The following is a 26,363-nucleotide window of genomic DNA, read 5'->3' as shown; positions in this document are numbered from 1 at the left end:
GAAGGAGTCGACGCTGAGCATGATGAGGCGATGATGAGGCAGGGTTTATGATGACTGTGTGCCAGTCAGAACTGAGCAGGGGCCTAGTCTGGCATGAGCCCCATACCCTTCAGTCCTCCAGCCCTCTACCCTGTACCCTCAAGCCCTCCAGTCCTCTACCTCTGTACCCTCCAGCCTCTGCCCTGACCCTCAGCCCTCTGCCTGTCCCTCCAGCCTCTGCCTGTACCTCAGCCCTGCCTGTACCCTCCAGCCCTCTGCCCTGTACCCTCCAGCCCCTCTGCCCTGTACCCTCCAGCCCTCTGCCCTGTACCCTCCAGCCCTCTGCCCTGTACCCTCCAGTCCTCTGCCCTGTACCCTCCAGCCCTCTGCCCTGTACCCTCCAGCCTCTGCCCTGTACCCTCCAGTCCTCTGCCCTGTACCCTCCAGCCCCCCGTCCTCTGCCCTGTCCCAGCACCCCTACCTTCTCCTCCTCCTGTGCAGAGACGGGGAACCAGCTGGTGTCTCAGGAGGCTGTGAGGAAGCCGTCCACGCTCCGACGTCCTCCTGCCCGCGCCGGAGAGCCCTCCTCCAGTAGGACGCCTCCTCCTCCTGCCTCCCTCTCTTTCCCTCTCTCTCTCTCTTTCCCTCTCTCATACACCTCTCTCTCTTTATCATGCGAGTCTCGCAATACATCTCTCTCTCTCTCTCTCTCTCTGTCTCTCATACACCTGTTTTTCTCTCTTTGTGATTTCAGGTTGCTTCAACTTGCAGTCGAATCACAGCCCTGACTGACCGACTCAGCTCCCTAGAAGCCAAGGTACACACACACACACACACACACACACAAGGTTCACTATGGGCAGAGCTTCACTTTATTAATCGCCAAGGAAATTCAAATGTCAGAGTGTAACTGACTCTCTCTCTGTCTCTCTCTCTGTCTCTCTCTCTGTCTCTCTGTCTCTCTGTCTCTCTGTCTCTCTGTCTCTCTGTCTTTCTGTCTCTCTGGTCTCAACCCACCAGGTCCTGCTGCTGTCTGTTCCTGCCTCCTCACAGCGCCCCCTCCAGGGAGAAGGAGGAACAGCACCAGACTCCTCTCTCCTGGGGGCCCCGCAGGCTAAAGGGGCCCTGGGGAGAGCAGGGGCCCGCAGGTATGTTTCCCTCAGATGGAGGTCGCCCTGGTCAGGCACGCACGCTCTGTGACGAATGCACAAAGACAAAACATTCAGTCACAGACTGGATCCAGTCTGGATCAGTCTGTGCTGCTCACTTCCAGGGTTGTGAGGGTGTGTGGAGAAGAGAGAGCCCTCCAGGACATGAGCCCTCTCCAGGGCTGAGCACAGCCAGACCCTGGGCTGCAGCGAGGCAGTCTGGGTGCTGGGCCTCTCTAAGGCCTCTCAATAGCGGATCAGTTTCCATCCAATTACCTCTAAATGGAGTTCAGCCACAAGCCCCTCAGGTTAAGATCATCTCTTCCTGGAGTCAGAGAGAGGGAAACAGTCTAACTCTGTTGCCGGGCAGAGAAAGAGCTTTTCTACTGAACGGGACACTAGGTTCAGTTTCCCATGACCGGCCCATGGGGTCTGGCTTGCCTGTAGAGCCCCTCAAATCTCCCCAGGACCCAGGCCCCAGGCCCCAGGCCCCATCTCCCCAGGCCCCATCTCCGCCAGGCCCCATCTCCCCAGGCCCCATCTCCCCAGGCCCCAGGACCCAGGCCCCATCTCCCCAGGCCCCAGGCCCCATCTCCCCAGGCCCCAGGCCCCATCTCCCCAGGCCCCAGGCCCCCATCTCCCCAGGCCCCATCTCCCCAGGCCCCATCTCCCCAGGCCCCATCTCCCCAGGCCTCAGGCCCCCATCTCCCAGGCCCAGGCCCCATCTCCCCAGGCCCCATCTCCCAGGCCTCAGGCCCCATCTCCCCAGGCCCCAGGCCCCATCTCCCCAGGCCCCAGGCCCCATCTCCCCATCTCCCAGGCCCCATCTCCCCAGGCCCCATCTCCCCAGGCCTCAGGCCCCATCTCCCCAGGCCCCAGGCCCCATCTCCCCAGGCCCCATCTCCCCAGGCCCCATCTCCCCCAGGCCCCATCTCCCAGGCCCCATCTCCCCAGGCCTCAGGCCCCATCTCCCCAGGCCCCATCTCCCCAGGCCTCAGGCCCCATCTCCCCAGGCCCCATCTCCCCAGGCCCCAGGCCCATCTCCCCAGGCCCCAGGCCCCATCTCCCCAGGCCCCATCTCCCCAGGCCTCCTCCTCCTAGGCTCTGTCTGTGGTCTGACACCCCCCTCCCTTTCCAGTACCAAGGCGTGTTCCCGCTCACTAGTGTATCTCTGCTATCTCTCTTCCAGGCCCACAGGGGGAGAGAGGGACAGATGGCACGCCAGGCGAGACGGTAAAGATGAAGCACAACCTCCTTTCACCTCACATTACCTCACCTCACGTTACCTCACCTCACGGATACCGACCTTTCAGCCTCACGTTACCTCACCTCACGTACCTCACCTCACGTTACCTCACCTCACGTTACCTCCTTTCACCTCACGTTACCTCACCTCACGTTACCTCACCTCACGTTACCTCACCTCACGTTACCTCCTTCACCTCACGTTACCTCACCTCACGTTACCTCACCTCACGTTACCTCACCTCACGTTACCTCACCTCACGTTACCTCCTTTCACCTCACGTTACCTCACCTCACGTTACCTCACATAACCTCACATAACCTCACGTTACCTCACGTTACCTCACATAACCTCACATAACCTCACGTTACCTCACGTTACCTCACATAACCTCACATAACCTCACATAACCTCACGTTACCTCACGTTACCTCACATAACCTCACGTTACCTCACGTTACCTCACATAACCTCACATTACCTCACCTCACGTTACCTCACATAACCTCACATAACCTCACGTACCTCACGTTACCTCACATAACCTCACGTTACCTCACATAACCTCACGTTACCCTCACCTCACGTTACCTCACCTCACGTTACCTCACATAACCTCACATTCCCTCCCCTCCCTTCTCTGGCTCCAGGCCACGGCAGGATCCCGGGGCCTGCCCGGCCCGGCCGGACCCAGCGGCCCCAGGGGCGAGGCGGGGCTGAAGGGCCCCTTGGATCCCCCGGCAGCAAAGGGGTCCTCAGGACCAGTGGGTAGACACACGCCTGAAGCCTACACCTAGCCAGAGCATGGGAACAGCACGGCCATTACTGAGACAGGATTCAGCCTGATACATGAGGAGTTCGCTTTGAACTCTCGGTCAAACAATCTGCCCTCGTCTCAGAAGTTGTCAACGACATGAGGACCGACAGGGTCAGTAGCACCCCCGGCCAGCCACTTAACCCACTGGGTTTGAACACACAAGGGTGACAATGCCAGGGGTCTCTCCAGTGTGTGTCACAACCAAAGCCTTGAAACAGGGCTGCTAAAACAGCCCCTCAGCTCGACTCAAATAAACCCACTCCGAACTTCCTAAAGCAGAATGGTTTGCTTTGCTGTGAGACCGCTCGCTTCTTCCGCAAACCGCCGTTTCTCCGCGAAAAAAACATGTCTGCCCTCTGAGAGCACAGCCAGGTGATAACTTCCAGCACCAGCGGCTACAACGTGTTGACTTTTCAACCGTAGGACTTCCTAAAAAACGGCTTGTGCTGATTCAGCACAGGGTTCCCAAAGAGCTGCCAAATATTTGTTCTTAGACTACACATTGTACTCCGCATGGAAACATGCCTCACTGCCCTCTCTGACCCTATGGGCAGGACACAGAAAAACACATCAATCTGTGGGCTTTTCTCAGATAGTTATATAGTTCTAATAATACTAATAATAAATAACCGTTGGAAAATAGCAGAGTCCCTAGGCGGTTCTGACTCAGATGATAATAAAATAAATAGTAATATAACTTTGTCATACATCTGTTCTAGCGGTAAAGCTGAGGGCGTGTCGCTGTGGAACATGTGTGGGGGGGTTGAGGGGGGGAGAGGTCCCCCACCCCCTGTGTTCACATCTGACCCGTCCCTGGGTCGAGATGAGATTTAGAGCAAAACTACCAACTCACATTCTGAGAAGCACCATGTGAATTCAATCTGAAAGGAACATGAGCTGTATAGACAATCTAAGGGTCTTTATGCCTTCCATATGTCCATAGTATTATTGTTTCTTCACAAGCGTTCACAGACTGCGCGATGCTTTACATCCCATAATAGGTCAATGTAAATGTAATGTAATGTAAATGTTTAACGTTTCGCGATCTTGTCAAGAGTACGTTTGGTGGCGAGAGGCACAAAACCTGGATAGAAGACAAGGAGATGTGATTATGACACCGCAGGAGAGAAGGTCAGGAGAGAGTGTGTTCGCTCAGAAGGCCAGGAGAGAGTGTGTGTTCGTTCAGAAGGCCAGGAGAGAGTGTGTTCGTTTCAGAAGGCCAGGAGAGAGTGTGTTCGTTCAGAAGGCAGGAGAGAGTGTGTTCGTTCAGAAGGCCAGGAGAGAGTGTGTTCGCTCAGAAGGCCAGGAGAGAGAGAGCCATGCTAGCCATGACAGCTGTGTGGTCGTGGTTGAGGAGATACTGGAGAGCTTGTGGTTGCCTCGGGTAGTTTTTCCTGAATCAGCGTGAAAACTAGACATGTGCTTCCTGAGCGGCAGAACCCTGACTCGCCCAACACACACTCACACACACACATACACACACACTCACACACACACACACACACTTTCCCTGCTGCTGTAGCATGCTTCAGCTGCTTCAGGGACCATCAGTCTGTAGGAAAAACACTGTCTTGTTTGTCTTAACGTCATGCTAGCCGTCATGCTAGCACACCAGCACACACACTCTGGAGGGGGCCCCTTCGAGGTGGCCATGTGTGCCACTGTGCCCCCCCCCCCCCCCCCACCCCAGCAGAAACACAACACAGCCTTCTACGTTGCAGTGTTTACCGAGGAGGAGGTGAGCGAAGTGTCAGACCCAGTCAGGGCCTCAGGAACAACATTGCAAACGACCCACTTGCTCGCCAAGTCGATGGCGCTAATAAAAATAAGTACGGGACAGCGAAGGTTGCTGTCGCTTGCGTCAATCGGGAGAGAGTGTCATTGGGAGGTTAGGAGACAAACCAGATAGGAGGAGATGGATGATGGTGTGTTGTGTGTGTGTGTGTGTGCAGGGCCAGGGGGGTGTCGAGCACAGTGTTACCTCAGGAAAAGTGCAAACAATGAGGTCAGATATGGTGGTGTGTGTGTGTGTGTGTGGGGGGGGGGGGGGGGGGGGGGGGGCGTGTGGTACTTTGTTTGGGTTTCTGGTTCAGTTGGGCCAGTGGGACTAGTCACATTTTGGCTTTCCTTACTCGCCTGTTTTCAGCAACATTAGAAACCATTGAAGGAGGGAAGCAGGAACACATCTAACTCCCCCCCCCCCCCCCCCACACACACACACACACACACACACACACAGGCAGCGTTTAATTTATTACGCTCCAGCGCTGTTAATGCTCGTCGGTGTTTAATGGTGTTTATTTGAGTTTTCCCAGATCCCCCTGTGAGCTCCCAGCACACGACCATTAAGCCCCCTCCTGTTAATTAGAGAGGGAACACACTCCCCTCTCCCTGTCGAACACCCACACACACACACACACACACACACACACACCCACACACACACACACACACACACACCCACACACACACACACACACACACACACACACACACACACACACACACACGCCTCCCTGCTGCTGATGTTAGCCTCTCCACTGAACTGCCAAGCACTGAAACCTAATATACTCTGTCTCTCTCTCTCTCTCTCTCTCTCTCTCTCCCTCTCTCTCCCTCTCTCTCTCTCTCTCTCTCTCTCTCCCCTCTCTCTCTCTCTCCCTCTCCCTCTCCCTCTCTCTCGCCAACACACCGAGCCTGGTCACCATGGAACCTGGTCACCATGGAACCTGATCACCATGGAACCTGATCACCATGGAACCTGTCACCATGGAGGCTGGTCACCATGGAGCCTGGTCACCATGGAGCCTGGTCACCATGGAGCCTGGTCACCATGGAGCCTGGGCAGGTTTGTCCCTCGGTTCTCCAGAGCTGTGACCGATCTGTTGTCCTTCTCCCCAGGCCCCCGCGGCCCCCCCGGGCTCCCAGGAGAGAAGGGTCTGCCCGGGCCCCCCGGGCCCCCTGGCCCCCCAGCACCCGCCATCGCAGAGTCAGAGCGTGGTGAGTTGAGCACCCCCTGCACCACCACACACACACACACACACACTGTATACACTATACACACTCCACATACTACATGCCACAAACGCCACTAGGTACTGCAGTGTTGATGTTGCAGTGGTTCAACATTTCACTCTGTGGGCTTGCTGAACGTTCCATTTCAGCCTGTGTGTCTTCACACCCCGATATTATGGGCCTGGACTCGTCCCAAAGCAGAGAATCCAGATGTGAAGTCCATCCTTGTCAGACCAGCACCCTCATCCACTCCCCTTATCCCCTTCACACACACACACACACAGTCATACATACACACTCCTCGCAATAGGTGGTCTCTTTCTGGGCCACAGCACAGGAAGTGACCTCATTCTGCACAGACTGGGTTGCGATGGCTGCAGTCTGAGTGGAGCTGCAGAGAGACAGGAACAGGGAGAGGGTTTGTCAGGCAGGATCCTACCTTCTTTACAGTCTTGAAAGCGTCGCTGTCAGGTGGACTGGTGTCTGCAAATCTGCATCAAAGTTCCCACAGATCTGAGAAAGAGGAGACGGGAAAAGCGCTGATATCGTCAGATTTCGACTGCAGCGCAGTGTGTTTAAACTGGGCCATTCCCATCCTCCCGTGCCCCGCCCAAATCTGAAAGAGATGAAGGTCGCTTGGTGAGGGTCTGAGGGGGGGAGGGAGGGGAGGTGGGGAGGGGGGGGGTGGAGGGATGGAGGGGAGGTGGGGAGGTGGGGGAGGGGGGCGAAGACTCAAACGTCACACGCTGGGACAAGGACCTGTCCACCGATGATGTCACTCAACCTCTTCCAGATGTGTCGAGCTCTCTCAGCTGAGGGGGAGAGGGAGGGGGAGGGGGGAGATGGGGGAAATAGGGGTGAGGGCCTTGCTCCACTCCTCTCTGTCAGAGCAGAGCCAGGTAGAGAGGATGCTGACAGCATCCTGTCTGAGGACAGAGGAGGACTGAACGAATGCTGTCAAGGAATGTGTGACAGGAAAAGAAACTGATTGGCCTTTCAGTGCATGCCTGACAACTGACTATCTGGTCTCACATCAAGACTATATTTCATACTGAATTTACTGAAACAGGACTTTTAACCGGTTACCTAGACATTAATGTGCTAGCATCGCCCCCTGGTGGCGGTGACAGCAATAGCAGTGACAAAGTTTCACCACATTGTCCATTGGCGGTGTGTGTTTGCTCCAGGTCAGGGCAAAGATCACTTCATCTCCAACACCTTCCTCGACCAACGAGGTAAACCTGTCCCTGGCCCTCAGGGACCCCCTGGGCCTGCTGGTGAGTCTGTCTGTCTGCCTGCCTGTTTTCCCGTCTGTCTGTATGCCTGTCTGTCTGTCTGTTCATCCATCCCTCCATTTTTCTGTCTCTCTCTCTCTCTCTCTCTCTCTCTCTCTCTCTCTCTCTCTCTCTCTCTCTCTCTCTCTCTCTCTCTCTCTCTCTCTCTCTCTCTCTCTCTCTCTCTCTCTCTGTCTCTCTGTCTCTGTCTTTAAGCATCACTACAAGCAGACTGATCACCACAGCACCTACATAACTAAGAACTCTCCGTAGTGCTGTCTAGAAGCTTATCTAGTGCTGTCTAGAAGCACAGACCCTTCCAGCTTTCTGCTGACAGTCATGTCTCTGCCTTGTCCCCCAGGGCCCCCAGGCCCCCTGGGGCCCGTCGGACCCCCCGGCCCCGCTGGACAGAACGTAAGCTTTGTCTGTCAACTGTACAGAAAGAAATGTAACATTTAAATGTCGTAAGGTGTCACGGCCCTTCATATCTGATCGTTCTCTCTGTCTGTCTTCAGGGCAAGGCAGGGCCCCCTGGGATGCAGGGCCCTGTGGGGCCTAGAGGGGAACGGGGAGAGAGGGTGAGTAACATACAGGTCTCTCCCCCCTCAGTCTCCCCCCACAGTCTCCCCCCTCAGTATTCCACCTCCAGACTTTCAAACAACTAACCTGAGTTTGGCTTTCCAGGGCTCTCTGGGCCATCCAGGAGAGAGGGGCTTCAAAGGAGAACATGTAAGCTACACATCTTTTACAACACAGTTTTACCTTGCGCTGTGTCTTAGTAAACACAAGACTACTTTTGACCACTTCTTGTGACCACTTCTGATCCTTGATCTTTCGCTGTGCTTTCGAGAGAAAGTCATTGGCAGGGTTTCCCAGATTCGTTAAGAAGCTCTTAACGCTAAGAGCTTCTTAGGAACGTTCTAAGAACGCTCTAGAACGCTCTTAGAATGCTCCTAAGAAGCTCATAGCGTTAAGAGCTTCTTAACGAATCTGGGAAACCCGGCCATTATTTGCACGTTGCTTGGGATGACAGCTTCCTCTAAATGAATATTGTGTGATTGTAAATTGTTTCCCCGCAGGGCGCTCCTGGAGTCAAAGGGGAGCCAGGGGACAAGGGTCTGCCGGTAAGGATGAGGGGGGTCGGATGAGAGGGGTCGGATGAGGGGGTTGGGTGAGGGGGGTCGGATGAGAGGGGTTGGATGAGGGGGGTCGGATGAGGGGGGTCGGATGAGGGGGTCGGATGAGGGGGTTGGGTGAGGGGGGTCGGGTGAGGGGGTTGGGTGAGGGGGGTCGGATGAGGGGGGTCGGATGAGGCGGGTCGGATGAGGGGGTCGGATGAGGGGGTTGGGTGAGGGGGGTCGGATGAGAGGGGTCGGATGAGGGGGGTCGGATGAGGGGGGTCGGATGAGGGGGTCGGATGAGGGGGTTGGGTGAGGGGGGTCGGGTGAGGGGGTTGGGTGAGGGGGGTCGGATGAGGGGGGTCGGATGAGGCGGGTCGGATGAGGGGGTCGGATGAGGGGGTCGGATGAGGGGGTCGGATGACTCCCAGGCTGGGGCTCATTCACTGGTCTCATCACAGCTGACGTCAGTGTTCATTTAACAGCTGGAGTCTTCATTTGACTTGTTGGGTGTCACTGCTTAAAGAGACGGACCTGTTTGAGGTCACTCCTGGTGTTACATGAACACTCTGTTGACGTTTGCTGTGCGCTGAGGGGAGTGAGAGACTGTGAATGTTTCTGCTTTAAGAGACATGGATTTCCTCTCTGTCTAATCTCTAACTTTCTGACTCTTTCTTTCTTTTTACAAGAACAATCTGAATGTAAGATATTTTCATTGTTAACCATGAATTCCCACGACATCGAGTTAGTTACCTGGTCATTGTCAAACTCTCTGTCCAGTCATCAGCATTACAGTTTTTCCGTGTCTGATTACTGTCAGTGTCCACTGTCTTGTGCAGTCTTGCAGTGTTTAATGGAATGCAGGATATTCATTTGCTTTGAAAAACAAGATCAAGTACTTGTGTGTGGCATATGTTGGTGTGATGATGTTGCGGTGTTGTGGTTGCTATGGTGTTGTGGTTGTCATGGTGTTGTGGTTGTCATGGTGTTGTGGTCCTTGGGGTGTGTCCTGGCCCCCCCCCCCCCCCCCCCCCCGTCACATCACTGTCCTGTCCCCACGCCAACGCTGTCCCTCTGCTAGCCGCTGTCTCCATGGCGACCTGTCACAGTCACACCTCTGTCTTTGGCATATACACTCACACACTCACTCACACACTCACTCACACACACACTCACACACACACTCACACACACGTCTGGTTCTGACCGCGACACGTGAGTGGACAAGAGATACAACTACAAAGAACTAGTTATACACAGTACATTTTACACACACACACACACACACACACTCACACACACACCTGGTACTTTTACAAAGATTTCCTGTAGCCTTCCTGTAGATATAAAAAAAAAATGAAAACATAACTATAAGATCCCAGGAATTAGTTGCCAATAAATACTCCATTTACTGTGGAATGTATATGCCAAATCTCACTCTTAAGTTTAGCTAGAGGGGCAGTTAGGGTGTGTTAGTGCTGGGTGTATGAGTTAGAGTGAACCAGGGGTTAGAGATGGAAGTGGATACAGCTATCCTCCAGTGTCCCACAATGCATGGGGGCATCGTTCCACCAGCAGGCACTGTCTACCATTTCTCTCTTGCTTGCAAGACTGACTCATCAACTGTTTATCACTGTGGGAAATGTCCTCACTAACACATGAACACCTTGTATGCGTGTTTTGACCAAAACGAGAATGATATTAACAGCTAATATGACCTAACATCACCCATTCACGGCATGTCATCTTCAGTCATCTCCATAGACCATGTTTGCTTGTGTCTGTGACTGACTCTTGTGTTCACAATTTCATGTTTATTCTTCATAGGATGACCCCTAAAGCCGTTATTTATATATACTTATATCCCACATGAAAAAAAGAAAAACAGGAATCAAAGAATTCTTTTAGAGATATTCAGCCAATAAATACCAATGTTGTAAAAGATGATTATCATCACCCCATGAGATACCTATAGTGACCACACCAATATCTTAAGTGACAAGTGTCAAACCAGTGTTATCGAAACCTTATAAAAGCTTGCTTGGTCCCATAGTGGCACACTGTATGTAATACGGATAGCATGACTTCAACTTTGAGCCTTGATCCTGTCGACTCGACTCTTTTCCCCCGACAACATGAACGCGTTGTGACGAGCATGTCGTCATGGCCAGCATGGCTTCGACTGGCCAGGGGACAACTGCATGAGACGAGGACCAATGAGAGATGCCGGGGGGGAGAGGAGGGGAGGGGGGGGCATAACTTGGGGGGGGGGGCTCCGTGCGTGACTTGTATGTTTAACCTGCTAACTGCTGAGATGTATTGACCCGAGTGACGGGAATGACTTGGCACCTCGGCGAGCTGTTGTTTGGCTTGTGCTCGTTACCTTGACGGCTGTATCTGTGTCCACAGGGAGACGGCATACATCAGATCAGAGAAGCCCTGAAGATCTTAGCCGAGAGGGTTTTAATCCTCGAGACTATGATTGGTATCCATGGTGAGTAGGAGGTAGGAGGCAGGGTCAGCCTTAGGCCAGGGGTCAGAGGTCAGACCAGGGGACAGAGGTCAGACCAGGGGTCATGGGGTCAGAGGTCAGACCAGGGGACAGAGGTCAGACTAGGGGTCATGGGGTCAGAGGTCAGACCAGGGGTCAGACCAGGGGACAGAGGTCAGACTAGGGGTCAGGGGTCACACCAGGGGACAGAGGTCAGACCAGAGGTCAGACCAGGGGACAGGGGACAGGACAGGGGGCGGGGGACAGGACAGGGGCCGGGTGGGGCGTGAACGGAGCCAGGAAACCCCCCAGGACGTGTCCTGGTTTAGCCCACCTCCCTTCACCCCGTGCCCCCTGTCAATGTTCTCTGATAGGACCTTAGTTTGCAGATGTTCCAAGACTTGCAGGCAGACCTGGAGCTTCTGGCTCGCAGGGTCACTCTACTGGAGGCTATCATCTGGCCAGGTAACCCTGGGAACCCAGGTAACCCTGGGAACCCCTCACCCTCACCTCGGCCTCCTCCGGCCTCTTACATCAGATAAGATATCATCAATACATAGAATCAAACAGATAATATAAGATCAAGCTTCATTCTTCCTGAAGGAAATTCTTGTGCCAGAGATTGCTCCAAGGTTACAGCACTGCTCAAAAGTAACAGCACGGTAATAAGAATAGAAAAACTATATGGTAGTAAAATAGCTAAACAGCTCCACAGCTTTAGGTACTGCAGGCCTCGTGCACAAGCTAGGAAGCACAGCAGGCCCTGGGTTAACTGGGCTAGAAGACACACTGGTAACAGGTTAGATCCAGGGTTAGCTGGGCTAGAAGACACACTGGTAACACTTTAGATCCAGGGTTAGCTGGGCTAGAAGACACACTGGTAACAGGTTAGATCCAGGGTTAGCTGGGCTAGAAGACACACTGGTAACAGGTTAGATCCAGGGTTAACTGGGCTAGAAGACACACTGGTAACAGGTTAGATCCAGGGTTAGCTGGGCTAGAAGACACACTGGTAACACTTTAGATCCAGGGTTAACTGGGCTAGAAGACACACTGGTAACAGGTTAGATCCAGGGTTAGCTGGGCTAGAAGACACACTGGTAACACTTTAGATCCAGGGTTAGCTGGGCTAGAAGACACACTGGTAACAGGTTAGATCCAGGGTTAACTGGGCTAGAAGACACACTGGTAACACTTTAGACCCAGGGGATAGTAACAAGCACTCTGATATGCCTAGATGAAATAGTAGATTGTTTTCTACACATAATAATGAGGAATAAGGTGAATTTACGCTACTTGAGCGTTGTGGAAAGTAGTATATAATATAAACACATAACACACTTTGTTAACGGTTAAGTGATTTGTGTGTGAATACTGTTGGTCGATAGGGTGGCCTGGCCCAAACTCTGTCTCTCTCCAACAGAGCCTGATCTGGGGTCCGGAGACGGCCCGTATGGCACAGAACCCCCGGGGTTCTACAGGGGCAAGAGAGCCGGAGTCCTGCCCCACCGCCCCCCCTCTCCCCCTCGGTCCTTGGACACCAAGCTTCTGGGGAAGTAGCCCCCAGGTTGTCCCTGAGGATCCCCCACCCCCCCCTCCCTGACCTGATACTACCTGTTCCATCGGGCTGTACCATCAGATGAAGAGCATGTGTGTGGGGAGGGGGGGTGCCTCAGGGAAACTCCACTGACGCTCCAGTCCACCTTCCGTTTCCTCAACTCCACCCCCGTCCCTGAGGACCCAGTGGTTTCTCCCGTGTAGCTTTCCCATGGCCGGGGCCAGAACCAACTAGGGGCTCACAGAAAACCATGTCACCACATTCATGATACATAAAAGGAAAAGCCCATATGGAATATCTCTTGTGGTGCTCGTTTAACTGAAAGCAGGTCTGGACGAGTTGTTAGATGAGAGCGTGGCGCGAGGCATCAGAGAAGACAGGCTGCCTCTGAAGATTCGCCTGGACGATCACACTGTCTGAAATCTCTGAGGTTTACTTATTTAAATATTTTGAGCATGTACAGTTTTCAGGACACCAAAACACAAACCTCTTCTCTCATATTCTTTTTATTGTTATATTTCCATTATATTGTTTTACTTATGTAGTGCACTATAAAGATGAAGACGGCACAGACCTTCCTTGCTGAGATTAATATGAAAAGGTATACATTAAAACTAGTTCAGACAGTTATGTGGTAAGTGCTTTACCACCTCGATTTGTTTTGAGAATTTGTATTTACATTCTGCAGTGAGATACAAGAAATTGCAAGAAGTATAGTGTTAATGTTCACTTCACAATGCAGTTTTTTTTTAGACAGGGTTACAACAACATGAAACCCTGTATTACAAAAATATTTCATTTAAACACAGCAATCCTCCTATTTGTAAGAAATAGTACCACAAATATCCCCCAGCATGGTAAAACTATTACATCATAGAGCAGCTTCTCTCACAAGCACACAACACACAGATCAGGAGTTCAAACTGTTGACGGAACTTGAAGACATTTCTGTATTATTTCGTACCACTGTGACATTCTTTTTAAGACTGAATTCTCTTGTCACAGTAAAAAATAAATAAAAATAGGTTTGATTGTTTCTTATTATATTACAGTTGTTGTGTTATTTAATGATCAATAGCAGTGCTTTGTTTTGTATTCTGGTGTGTGTCACGTAGATGTGTTTCCCCACTTGAGCATCTTTCAAATCGCTTGTAAATGTGTTTTGTCTCGAGTAGAACGGTTGACAAAATAAATCATTGTTGAATTGTGTTTCTAAAAGGCCCGTTGTGTCATTACAGTCCTTCCTTCATCAGCAAGTATTTTAATAGTTAAATAAACACATGCGGGCACACACACACATCTCTCTGTTTACTTTAGCCCACAGGGTACATTTGAAAGCTCAGCAAAACCCAAGCATAAAACACAGTACTCCCTCAAAATCACTTATTCCTCCAGTGTCCTAGCCGACCTCTCAGGTTCGGTTTGGCGGCAGGAAGTTCTTCCCCTTTGACGTGACCACGGCTTCCTCCCCAACTCTGCCATCGATCAGCAGGGAAATGGCGCCATCTAGCTGTTTGGAGGCAGCCAATGCCAACACAGCCTTCTCAGTCGGGAAACCCATCTTCTCCAGTTGTTGTAGCCTGAGAGAACAAATAAAGATACACATGTAATCACCTCAACGAGGTCATCTCAAAGCAGCAGCTAAGCCACACCACTAGTATGATTTTTCTGGAGAAATTATAGGAATTCATTTAACAGAAACTGTGATTAAACCTTCAGCGACTAAATGCATAAGCTCCACACAGCTCACAGACCTAATAGAGGAAACTGAGGACTTGGGGACCTCCACTTTAGTATCGGGGGCCTCAGGGGCCCCCTGAAGGGAGGCCAGAATCCCCGCCCTCAACATCTGCTCGTCCAGGTGATGGGCCTCGGACACTGCAGCCGAACCGTCCAACAGCCAATGAGGTGCTGGCCCCGCCCACGGCTGCGGGTTCAAGAGGGGGGGATCTTCCACGGATGGTCTCCTAGGCAGATCCACCCGCCCCAGTGGGACCAGCAGGGGGAGGGACCCAGATCTGGAGGGAATATATAACCAGTGTTACGCAATCAAACATACAGTTTGGGACAGGTCAAGTTCAGGCAGGGTCAGATGGCTGAGCGGTTAGGGAGTCGGGCTATTACTCAGAAGGTTGTTGGTTTGATTCCCGGCCGTGCGAAATGACGTTGTGTCCTTGGGCAAGGCACTTCACCCTACCTGCCTCGGGGAGAATGTCCCTGTACTTACTGTAAGTCGCTCTGGATAAGAGCGTCTGCTAAATGACTAATTGTAAGTTCAGTTTGGGACGGTTAATTTTGCACTTCGGGAGCAGTGTTTGTTGCGAGCCCTGGATGAGAGCGTGGACCAGCGTGATGTTCTCACCTGTGAGAAGCTCCGTGTGTGGGAAGCCGCAACCGGGAGGAGGAAGGAATGTAGATCCACTCAGGAAGGATGTCGAAACGTTTCGCCATTGCTACGCCCTGCAGCTCTGCGACGAAGGACTGCCGATCTCCAGAACAGACGTTAAGGTGGTTGTGGAAGATGAGCCAACAGAACAGACTGAATCTACATTCCACACACGGAGGAGAAAGAGTCGGAGAAGGATACAGTTGTGCCCTATGCAGATGGCACAGAAGTGCAGGAGAGGGGATGTGTTGGGCAGCAACAGCAGGTTGAACAGTAGCAGCAACCAGGGAAGAAACCAAACCGGTATACACCTCAGCATCTTCCTCTGTTTCACCTGGCGGCACTGGGCCGTAAACAGGGCCAGCTGGACGGCAGAGAACCCAGATATCCGACTAGCCTCTCCGCCACCGATAAACAGGAGAAGCGTGTATAGCGGGGGTAATAAGACCATGGACAGGATCGATAGAACGAGGAGAGTGAAGGTTCCCCAGCGTCGTTCCTGACACGGTCCGAGCAAGAGCACGAGAAGAGCGTTGTAGAGAAGAGACGGAAGCTCATCGTGACTGACTGCATAGAGTGACAGATCTGAGAGAGGGAGAGTTGAGATGGTTAGAAAACAATCTTGCACGACAGACTTGCTTTAAATACATGTGGTTTGTGCGTGAGATCACCTCGAAACCCGGGGAACTCTCCACCAGGTCCTAAACTCAAACTAGCTTGGATGCCTCCAAGCCACATAAGCATCATTGCACTAACTAGGCACGTTGAACCTAGGAAGAAACCGGGTTGATTTGATCCAAACCATAATGACAATACGGGCTCCAACATCGTCAAATAAGATGCCTTCAATTCAGAGTTTCATGAGGAGGACAGACATTACTATTTGTAGCTCGCCCCTGTACATTTACCATTATGTAATTACCAGCCCTCACTTCAAATAATGACAGATACTTAGAAAACTGCACACATGTTTAAACCTATAAGCTATCTAGCTATCTTGCAAGCATCTGCTAGTGCGTGTCAGTTCCTGTTTGCGTTACATGGGTTGCCAGGTTGGTTACAGGATCGTTTCAGAGCGAATTATGACTATTCAATAACTGTAAAAAGAAGATTACATTCAGTTTCAAGTTGAAAGTAATTCAGTTCCGAACTAATGAATTACATTTTAAATTATGCTTTTCAGGTTTTTCTATGTAATTATTACATTTCAACAATACAAATTAAAATTTGTTTTTCAGATTCCGTCGTTAACAATTATTCAAGTTTGGCAGTTTAAGTAAATTATTCTAATTCTGTTTCCGGTGACAAATATTTATTCCCGGAGAAATACGCCTCGACGGAAATGGGTTCATTACTTCCGGGGGGCATAGCCTATAGTTGAAGTCGAACCCAGCTGCATTTTATTTAAGTACGAAGTCAGTTACATTCTCTGATCGCGGGTTAGTGGACCAAACTGGCAACTCTAGCAACACTGCACCGACAAGAAACGAAGATGGCGTCTGCTCCGGGTGGGTAACGATTTTGTCGATATTTTATTCGCTAATTCAGACGGAAAAACTACTGCTCATTGAAATTTCTCAAGCATTTAAACATTGTTCTAGATGTTATTATGCTCAAATGACTTTCGATCCATAGTTTAGACCGTAATATACACATTGAATTCCTACAATCAGAAGACTGTTGCAGCCACTGCCTCGCCGCCACATAACGAGGGTCTGGGGGAGGGGTAGAGGGGCTAGCGCGGTGCCGCTACCATTATTAGGCCAGTTAGCTAGCCAGGCAAACGTTGTTCAAATACATTAGATAAACATCTGGTATATTTTTGATGAAGCACTAGTAAGGCCTTGGGTTTAAATGCATAATAAAGCGACATTTGTGTGTTATCTAACGTAGCTAGCTCTAGCTGCGCTGCATGCTACTGTGTTAGCTGGCTAGCTACTAGGTCAAGTTAGCTATTCGGCGCCTTTGGTGGCCTTTTGTAAACGGAGGAAAACAGCGATGCCTTGTTTTCATTTGAGAATGTCTACAGTACATGCCAGCGTTGACTTCACTTTTTAGCAAAAAGGGTCTCATTTAGGCCATGTTATTGTCCCAAACAATTCGCCCTCGTCAATGGTTTATTACATTTTATGTTTTGCACACGTGCTGCTGGGGATAGAAATGTGAACCTGTTAGTTTCAATGTAACGTTATGCAAAGTCGTAGATGTGTATCTGAAGTATTTGTTTTTACTATATTACCCTTTAACACTTTATTTTTTTCTTCCCTCTTCTCAGATTACAGTTCCTACAACCAAGCCAGCGCGCAGCAGGGGTATGTGTTTACCTTGTAGAGTCCTTCAGATGTATGACTTGATAAAGAAAATTCCCCCCAAAAATGCTACAATCCTGATTTTCTAATATTGTGATCCTTTGTCTCTGTGCAGCTATGGCTCCTATGCTGCCCAGCCTTCACAAGGCTATGGACAGTCCGCACAGGTGGGTGTTGAAACCAGCAAACTGCTCAGTTCTGCTAGTGTGACCTGGTCTATATCATAGGGGGTTAGGGTGATGATAACCCTATGATATCCCCTACGTAATCATATCAGTTGGGTCATTTAAATCTCAACAGCAACAATTCAAGCTTAATACTCCACGACCAGCCTATCTTGTGTGTTGATTGATGAGATGGTGTCTCTGTGCTCCAGCAGGGTTACAGCCAGCAGGGGTATGGGTCCTATGCCCAGCCTGCTGCAGCTGAGACGGGGTATGCCCAGACGGCAACCCCTGCTGGAAGCTATGCACAGCCCCCCCAGCAGCAGCAACAGTATGGTTCATCCTATGGGCAGCCGGCAGCAGGTCAGTACAAACGGACCATACCATGTTTGTGATGTGGGGGTGGTGGGTTTGAGATGTCCACCGAACACCATTAGTCACAGCACTTTTAAGTGTTGGTCTTGTCCTACCGTGTCTATATGTTGTCTATATAAACGTGCTTTCTGACAACCTGTGTGTGTATTTTGTTTCTTTCTGAAATGCAATATCTTTTCTCTTCTGTCACTATCTGGCTCCAGCGGGAAGTAAAGCAGGTTCGAGACACCGTTTCCTCTGCATGCATGCACCTCCATTCCACCGCATTGACACCCTCCTCTATGGCTTCACATCAGCATCTACTCTCACGTCTCAGCTTATGCATCACACAACACGCACCACACTATTCATCCCGTACAACTAAAACAAGCGGGGAAGGGATATCAGAAATACAAATCCTTCTCAAACCAGTTTGATAAAAAATGAAAAACCCTAACCCTGCAGTGTCACTTACTTCCAGCTCGCTCCTCACCCCTCCGCCTCTCTCCCCCAGCCGGCTACCCTGCAGCCCAGGCTGGTGCCCACGGCTACTCCCAGCCCTCCCAGCTGTACGGGGCCAGCGGCTACGACAGCACCCCGGCGGCTGCTGCTCCGGCGGCGTCCCAGGCCTACGGATCCCAGCCGGGCTACAGCGCCCAGACGGCCTACCCCGGGTACAGCCAGCAGGCTGCCTCCGCTGCTCCCCAGAGGTGAGGGCAGCTCCTCACAGCAGGAGGGGGTGGGGCTGGGGAGGGGTGCACACCCCCAGGCACCGTACAGGGCAAGGTGCTTGGGAGCGCTTTTGTAATGTGGTGTGTTTGTCTTGCTCTGGTTGGCAGCTCTCTCGAGGGCGTCAGTGTGAATCGGGAAACTTCTGACTGTGTGTGTCCTGTGTGTTTCCTCAGCTACAACGCCAGCAGCCAGCCGTCAGGCTACAGCCAGAGCAGCTACTCCCAGCAGGCCGCGTACGGCCAGCAGCAGAGCGGCTACCAGGCCCAACAGGGGGGCTACAGCCAGCAGGCAGGCAGCTACCACCAGCAGGCCCCCCCACAGCAGCAACAGGCCCAGGCCTCCTCCTACCCTCCCCCAGCCTCGGGCTCCTACGGCCAGGCGGCCGCCAGCCAGTACAGCCAGCAGGGAGGACCGCAGAGCGGATACGGCCAGTCCAGCCATTACAGTACGATCCCTGTTCCTACCGTCTGATGCTTCTAGCCACGCCCACTGTAGTAGTTGATGCTTCTAGCCACGCCCACTGTAGTAGTTGATGCTTCTAGCCACGCCCACTGTAGTAGTTGATGCTTCTAGCCACGCCCACTGTAGTAGTTGATGCTTCTAGCCACGCCCACTGTAGTAATTGATGCTTCTAGCCACGCCCACTGTAGTAGTTGATGCTTCTAGCTACGCCCACTGTAGTAGTTGGTGCTTCTAGCTACGCCCACTGTAGTAGTTGGTGCTTCTAGCCACGCCCGCTGTAGTAGTTGGTGCTTCTAGCCACGCCCGCTGTAGTAGTTGATGCTTCTAGCCACGCCCACTGTAGTACTTGATGCTTCTAGCCACGCCCACTGTAGTAGTGCGGGGGGGGGAATCAGAGCAGAAAATAGTGGATTGGAAGCGTGTAGTTCTGACAGTACTTCCACAGTATCGTGCCTTCAACAGATGTCTTGAGGCAGATATTTAGAAGTGAAAACGACCCTACCTTTTGTCTCCTCAGACAACTACCGGCAGGAGGGCCCCGGTAACGGTGCCGGTTACGGCTCTGAGCCGGCCGGATACTCAGGCTCAGGTGAGAGCCGGGGGCCGGGCCGGGATGGCTTTGACAGGGGAGGCATGATGCACGGAGCCAGAGGCCGTGGGAACATGGGAGGCCGTGGAGGCATGAGGTAAGTGGCTCTCCTTGTCACCTGACGCCTCCTCTCCCCCCCCCCTCACAGGTGGTGAGGCTAGGCTAGGCAGGGCTGAGGATGGATGGTTCCCTGCCCGTGACACACACAGGGTTTTGTCGTTAACAAGCTCAAAGTATTTAAACGATCCGGTCCATATGAACGTTTTCTCGTGTAGTTTGATTTAATAATCCGAGTATGGTCCTCAAGGGCCTTCCTAAAAGGAAGAATCCTCCAGAACTATCTAACTCTCAGCCCTGCTGTCTGGCCAAAGGTAAGAAGGGTAAATCTCAGTGTTGGGGCGCACATTTCTGAACAGAGAGCTGGACTTCTAAAGCATTCACTTGGATATTTCCTGTTGCTGTATCCCAGCATTACAGGTACTTTATCAGCAATATTAATGACCTCAGCAAAGGATATGCTGTAGCTTTCATCGGAAGACTTTGGGTTTTGGCTGGTTTTAGTGACTTGAAAGCACGGACGCACTAGAGTTTACTTGATTTGAACTATTAAGTAACTTATTTTCTTGAGGGGAAAAATGAAAAGGATCAAAGGTATTTGACTGTCAAATCGTGTTTACACATAAAAAAACAAAAACAACAAATTTTTTACCACAAGGGTATATTTCCAACAAACATACAGAGTTCAACTAGCATCAAATATCTTATAATAATTATAAATTGTCCTAATGATGAGGTTTTCTGTGTTGTGTGCTGTTTGAAGTACACATGTGACTCAACACATCTGGGAGTTATGAGAACATTTTACATGCATCCAAGCACACCTCAGGGTTCCCCCCCATAGTAGAACCATGATTAGTAGAACCATGCTCACCACCTACAACCTGACACATACTGTTCCCCACTCCCTGTCCTGCTTGTTAGCGTCACTGAGCACCAGATTGACTTCACACAGTCCAGTCCAGGTTCATTTGATGCCCTAGTTGAGATCTCATAGGAACGAAAGATGAACCGATCTGTTCTAGAGAACCCAGATGATCTGCTCATGCTCAAAGGTGTTTTGCCCTATACCTCAAGAGTGCGTATGTATGCTAGTGTGTTTAAGTGTGTGTTCACCCTATATGGGTGGCGATAATAATAATTAACACATTTTTACTTAAAGACTTAAACATAACGCATTAGCCTCATATCTAAATATTCTTACTGTGTATCAGATAATGTTATTGAACCTGTCCTGTTTGGAATGTTGACAGCGTTTCACAAATTTAGTCTGCCTTTTTATAAAATTGTTCCATCCTTAACACGTATATTCTGTAATAATTTGATTTGGGTAATTTTGCAGACTGTTTTGTGATGGCTTTAACTTCCCTTCAAGACATATTTTCAATGGGAGCATTGTTATTTAATGTAATTTTAATGTGTTTTTGGATTACAAATGTTATCATGTTAAATCACATTCCTTTGAGCACCTTCTTTAACATGCTTTGTCACATTTATACGCTACAGGTGAAAGTGACAGCCATTAAAAGCATCTATTCTAGAAAGTACCGGTTCTATGTCGAGGCAGCTGCTTAAACGCAGGACTTGTTCAGGTTCTGGTTCCACCTTAAACCCAGGAGATGAGATGATGGTCTTTTAAAGGGAAACACTTCAAACTACTGTTCTTTCATAGATATACTTTGGGAAACATTGTAAAATGGTCTAGTTCATTTTTATATTTATTACAATTGTGTAAATTAAAAGTTTTTTTTTTTTTCTCTCTCACAATGATGTACAATGTGTTTTGTATTTATTTTCTATTTCAAAGGTGAATGTAATCACCTGTTTTTATGTCAAATTTCAGATGCATTGCACTTCAGACGAGACGTTACGTTTACAGTTACTCTTAACATTTTTTTGTTTCAAATGTAAAAGTGTTTTGTCGTCATCAAGGATGTTAGTGTACAAACCAGTGTAGAACTATCCCAACATGCATTGCATCTGAAATCTTATCTTTTGTAACAAACACATGGGATTTATCCCATGTTCTCCCAAGGGTGGAAACTAGTCACTCAGTTATAGCCTTTATCTGCTATTGAACACTGTGGCCCCTCTAGTGAAACACGATCACATAGTTGCTGTTAATTCCCCCCCTCTTTCAAGTGAATTTCTTTTGTCTAGACATTTTCTGGGGATGTTTCTCAGTACTGGTAGGCTAGGCAGAACTGTGTTCCTCACACCCCCATCCCCCACAAGAGCCCCAGAGGCTAGAGGCGTGGAAGTTGCTGTAAAAAGGGAAATCGGCTTCATTTCTCCATTTATTCCCTCATAGCATCGCTGGAGACCGAGGTGGCTTCAGTAAGCCCGGTGGTAAGTTAACGAGAATTACACTGGCTAGTCCACTCCAGACTTTCAGACTGCTAGAGCATGTTGCGCTCAGAGTATTCACCTGATTTTAAAACCTTTTACATTGGGGAGCAGAGGGTCATTTTGTGTTTGGATGCCAACTATATTTATACATATTTATATACATGGATGGTTTATTATGATAAAAAGGAATAGAGGGCGATCCAGATCGGTTGTCTTGACACATCAGTTTTACAAAAGGTTCCTTTTTTTATTTTATTTTTTCACACAAAAGGGTAATCTTGTAGGTTTTTCTATCACTGCTTATGGTAACCTTGAACGTAAGGTTTTACAATGAGAATTTAATAAGGAATGACTGCTGCCAAGAGGTGTCTGTTTTGAAAATGAATTCACGCCAACATTTTCAGAGTTGAACCCCCCCCCCCCCAGGTTTTTTTTGGGGGTGTTAGTATCTGGTTACAGACTTTTTGATTTCATTCAAATGGCACATTTTTATATTTTTAAAAGGGTCTGAGGTATTTTATTTCTTATATCAAAAATCTTCCGTTAAGAGGGAAAGCATGGTCTACCACAAGGTACCATTTTCAAATTTTCCAAAATGTCTTTTGAGTGTCAACAAGGAGTGTCTGGGATATCACTTATACATACTTGTCAGGAGGTCAAAGGTACTGGTGAGGGTTGCAGCCTAAAGTGTGTCTCTCCGTCTCTCTCTCTCCCGCCGGGATGACAGGACCCATGGACAACGGAGCAGAGCGTGATATGGGTGAGTAGAGGAGGCCTCCAAACACACCTGGAACCATCCAGACACACTGTTGCTGACCTGGTTGTGTGTGTGTTGCTGACCTGGTTGTGTGTGTGTTGCTGACCTGGTTGTGTGTGTGTTGCTGACCTGGTTGTGTGTGTGTTGCTGACCTGGTTGTGTGTGTGTTGCTGACCTGGTTGTGTGTGTGTTGCTGACCTGGTTGTGTGTGTGTTGCTGACCTGGTTGTGTGTGTGTTGCTGACCTGGTTGTGTGTGTGTTGCTGACATCCAGACACACTGTTGCTGACCTGGTTGTGTGTGTGTTGCTGACCTGGTTGTGTGTGTGTTGCTGACCTGGTTGTGTGTGTGTTGCTGACCTGGTTGTGTGTGTGTTGCTGACCTGGTTGTGTGTGTGTTGCTGACCTGGTTGTGTGCGTGTTGCTAACCTGTGTGTGTGTGTCCCAGGGCGCCCGGAGGAGCAGGATGACTCTGAGAACAGCACCATCTACATCACCGGCCTCACGGAGAGTGCCACTCTGGAGACCATGGCTGAGTTCTTCAAACACGTGGGACCCATCAGGGTGAGGAGGAGGGAGAGAGACTGGGAGGAGGAGGACTCTAGGATAAAACCTCCCTGTGACCACGTACAGCAGCCTGGGTGACTGTGATGGTGTGGTTCCCATAGTAACAAAAAACCCTGTTGTTTCAGATGAACCGCAGGCTGGGCCAGCCTGCCATCAACATCTACACAGACAAAGACTCTGGCAAGCCCAAGGGAGATGCTACCCTGTCCTACGAGGAGCCCTTCTGTGCCAAAGCTGCTCTGGAACATTTTGATGGTGGGTTACCTCGGCAACCATTCCCCCTCCCCTCACGTGGGCAAGCCGGATCTTTAAACTGGTCTAGTCGTTTGTAACAACTCTCCCTCCTTCCTTACCTCTCTCCCGTTCCAGGTAAGGAGTTCCAGGGCCGGAGGCTGAAGGTGTCCATGGCCCGCCGTAAGCCCATGATGGGGGGCATGAGGGGGGGGATGCCCATGAGGGACGGCATGATGGCCCGCGGAGGTACGTCTTAACGCTCACTTCCTGCTTTCATCGAAACCCTCAGGGTTTACACCAGCATGTCTCCATCCTGGGTGCGATGCTAAGCTGTGTGTTTGGCCAGGTATGATGGGGCGTGGAGGAGAACGCGGGGGCTTCGTGCCCCGGGGGGGCCCGCGGGGGATGGGTCGAGGGGGCCCGCCGGGTGGCAACATGCAGCAGAGGGCAGGAGACTGGGAGTGCCCTAACCCGTACGTACCCCCACACAGGACCCCGTCCTCACGACCATTAACCATCAGCATAGATCTCATCATCCTCACATCATGATTATTATAATACATTTACATTTAGTCATTTAGCAGACGCTCTTATCCAGAGCGACTTACAGTAAATACAGGGACATTCTCCCCGAGGCAAGTAGGGTGAAGTGCCTTGCCCAAGGATACAACGTCATTTTGGCACAGCCGGGAATCGAACTGGCAACCTTCTGATTACTAGCCCGATTCCCTAACCGTTCAGCCACCTGACTCCCAATATAGGGGTTATTGTGATGTGTGCTGGCTGCAGTGTCTCATCAGTGTGGTTCTCTAGGGGCTGCGGAAACCAGAACTTTGCCTGGAGGATGGAGTGTAACCAGTGCAAAGCCCCCAAACCAGAGGGGCTAGGTGGGGGGCCTCCATTCTCTCCCCCTGGTAGGTCTCACACACACACACTCACACACATACTGCTTTTAGAGGTATGGTTACCATGCCTGTGTAGGCTCACATAGACAGACCACTGCTGTTAAACGCTGGTCTTCACTGCATCAGAGAGCTAACCTCCATCTGACTAACTCCCCTCGTCTGTGTGCCCGCTGTTGCTGTGACTGACGTGTGTTTCTCTCCTCTCCTACAGGGGGCGAGCGAGGCCGGGGGGGCATGGGAATGCGTGGGGGCCGGGGCATGGACCGTGGGGGGCCCGGAGGCCTAGGGGGCCCTGGGGGTCCGGGGGGGCCAGGAGGGTTCCGTGGTGGGTGGGGCGGTGACCGTGGCGGAGGTTTCAGGGGCCGCGGGGGGATGGACCGAGGGGGGTTCCGGGGGGCCAGCAGAGGGGGCCCTCCCATGGACCCCATGGGGGGCAGGGGCCGCAGAGGAATGGGGCCCCCAGGCAAGATGGACATGAGGTGAGGAAACATGCCCAGTAGAGCGCCATGGTGATATCTATCCACCCTAGACGCATAATTCACTTTTGCTGAGAAGTGTATAAAGCGAAACAAGACGTCTCGAGTGTGATACAGACAGTTCATCTGCAGTTGATGGAAAAATATTGATTTGGTTCGGGTTTTTTTCGTGACGTGGTCTCCACGGTGACTGGGGGCTGTGTGTGGTGCTGTGCCCCCCCCTCTTCCTCCTCCCTCTTCATGTGTTTTTCTCGTTCCCAGGGACCATCGCCAGGAGCGCAGGGACCGCCCCTACTGAGAAACGAGACGTTTTGACATTTTCCATTTTTGTGCGGGATTAGATTTTTAAAAAGCAATTTTTAATTTATGATTCCATATTTATAAATGGTTAGTGAACTGCTTTAGAAAGACCTGGCGCAGTTTCATTCGACGCATATAGACTCATGTTTTTAGTTATTCCTCGTTCTGTTTGCCCTTGGTTCATTGGTTTAGTGATCTTGACTTGTGCAAGTGTTTTTGCAGTTCTTAGGTGTACAGAATGGTTTAGGACAGTATTGTAAAACGTGACACGTTATATAATTTTTTTTTATTATTATTGTAATTGCCTAACCCTTTCCCAGTACTATGTAATGAACAATTTTGAGAATAAAATTTCCACTCTGATTTGACACCATGACTCATTATTTCCATCGATACTGGCCCCCGCCAGAGTTGCAGCGCGCAGTACCGTGTTGTCCACCACGTGGAGGTGTTGAGTCTCCTGCGTCGAAGCTGAGCGCTGCCGTGATTGGTCGGTTGGTCCCCATCTACTTTGATGAAGATGCATCAGCTGGAACCAGAGCATGACTAAGCTGGAGTTATTTGAGGACTCCCTAAGTACACTTTAACCTTGTTGTCCCGCCAGAGTGTTGCCCTCCACTGAAAACCAAACACTTTCTTTGTCCTTCCTGTTTGACGGCCAACACGTGAGGTCACGAGTCCACATGTGCCACCACAGTCGTCTGCTGTCCCGTGTAGCTGTCATCTGCTGCACAGATGTCCTCGGCTTTCTCCCAGAGAGAAGTTTTTAACTTTGAGGTTGTGCTTCGTTTTTAATAGTCCTTCAGGGTCGTCCATACAATCCTTAAGTGTGTGTTATTCCTAGTCAGACTTAACTGTTAATGAAAACCTACAGTTAAGACTTGAATGGACAGCTGTGTGTGTTTTTAGCCCTCCTGTCTAAATGGGGACCAGGCATGAGAGGACTTTTGGTGAGGCACAGCTGATGTCTGGAAGTTGGGGATAGGATCCAGTTGCTTGTCATGCCGGGGAATAAGCGTGTGTGTTTGTGTCACAGAGAAAAGCTGATTCATCCCAGCCAGAAAATGATCTCATTTCT

General features: G+C 50.6%; 3 protein-coding genes across 5 annotated transcripts in view; 2 read left to right on the top strand and 1 right to left on the bottom strand.

Annotated features, from left to right (window-relative positions):
* emid1 (EMI domain containing 1) overlaps positions 1–13,668 on the top strand; it is a 26,454-nt gene extending 12,786 nt beyond the window's left edge. The window contains 16 exon segments of the mRNA XM_062451956.1: positions 481–570; positions 734–744; positions 746–796; positions 1,000–1,107; positions 1,109–1,127; positions 2,317–2,360; positions 3,024–3,141; positions 6,092–6,190; positions 7,393–7,482; positions 7,841–7,893; positions 7,995–8,057; positions 8,164–8,208; positions 8,559–8,603; positions 9,287–9,298; positions 11,007–11,091; positions 12,512–13,668. Of these exon segments, the coding sequence (XP_062307940.1) occupies positions 481–570; positions 734–744; positions 746–796; positions 1,000–1,107; positions 1,109–1,127; positions 2,317–2,360; positions 3,024–3,141; positions 6,092–6,190; positions 7,393–7,482; positions 7,841–7,893; positions 7,995–8,057; positions 8,164–8,208; positions 8,559–8,603; positions 9,287–9,298; positions 11,007–11,091; positions 12,512–12,648 (1,070 nt within the window). The 3' untranslated portion in view covers positions 12,649–13,668.
* A 300-nt stretch (positions 13,669–13,968) lies between these two features.
* On the bottom strand, positions 13,969–16,080 carry rhbdd3 (rhomboid domain containing 3). Its single transcript, XM_062451899.1, has 5 exons — positions 15,704–16,080; positions 15,234–15,617; positions 15,009–15,135; positions 14,401–14,664; positions 13,969–14,226 (listed from the first exon to the last, which is right to left on the bottom strand). The coding sequence occupies exons 1-5, from the start codon at positions 15,858–15,860 to the stop codon at positions 14,058–14,060; spliced, it is 1,101 nt and encodes a 366-aa protein (XP_062307883.1). The 5' UTR covers positions 15,861–16,080; the 3' UTR covers positions 13,969–14,057.
* Positions 16,081–16,397: 317 nt separating this feature from the next.
* ewsr1b (EWS RNA-binding protein 1b) lies at positions 16,398–25,651 on the top strand. Of its 3 annotated transcripts, none has more exons than XM_062451830.1 (17): positions 16,398–16,540; positions 17,308–17,344; positions 17,457–17,508; positions 17,721–17,868; positions 18,084–18,098; positions 18,374–18,569; positions 18,765–19,036; positions 19,571–19,739; positions 22,011–22,048; positions 22,776–22,808; positions 23,252–23,367; positions 23,496–23,625; positions 23,740–23,850; positions 23,951–24,077; positions 24,418–24,518; positions 24,721–24,988; positions 25,247–25,651. In XM_062451830.1, the coding sequence occupies exons 1-17, from the start codon at positions 16,525–16,527 to the stop codon at positions 25,281–25,283; spliced, it is 1,866 nt and encodes a 621-aa protein (XP_062307814.1). In that variant the 5' UTR covers positions 16,398–16,524; the 3' UTR covers positions 25,284–25,651. The 3 variants fall into 3 exon arrangements, with proteins under 3 accessions (XP_062307814.1, XP_062307813.1, XP_062307815.1); XM_062451829.1 differs by having other exon boundaries at positions 17,718–17,868; XM_062451831.1 differs by lacking the exon at positions 18,084–18,098 and having other exon boundaries at positions 17,718–17,868.
* Positions 25,652–26,363: the final 712 nt, after the last annotated feature.

The sequence above is a fragment of the Osmerus eperlanus genome, chromosome 25, assembly GCF_963692335.1.
Source record: "Osmerus eperlanus chromosome 25, fOsmEpe2.1, whole genome shotgun sequence".
Lineage (NCBI taxonomy): Eukaryota > Metazoa > Chordata > Actinopteri > Osmeriformes > Osmeridae > Osmerus > Osmerus eperlanus.
Note: the sequence above shows the minus strand (reverse complement) of the source record. Positions and strands in the feature narration are given on the sequence as shown.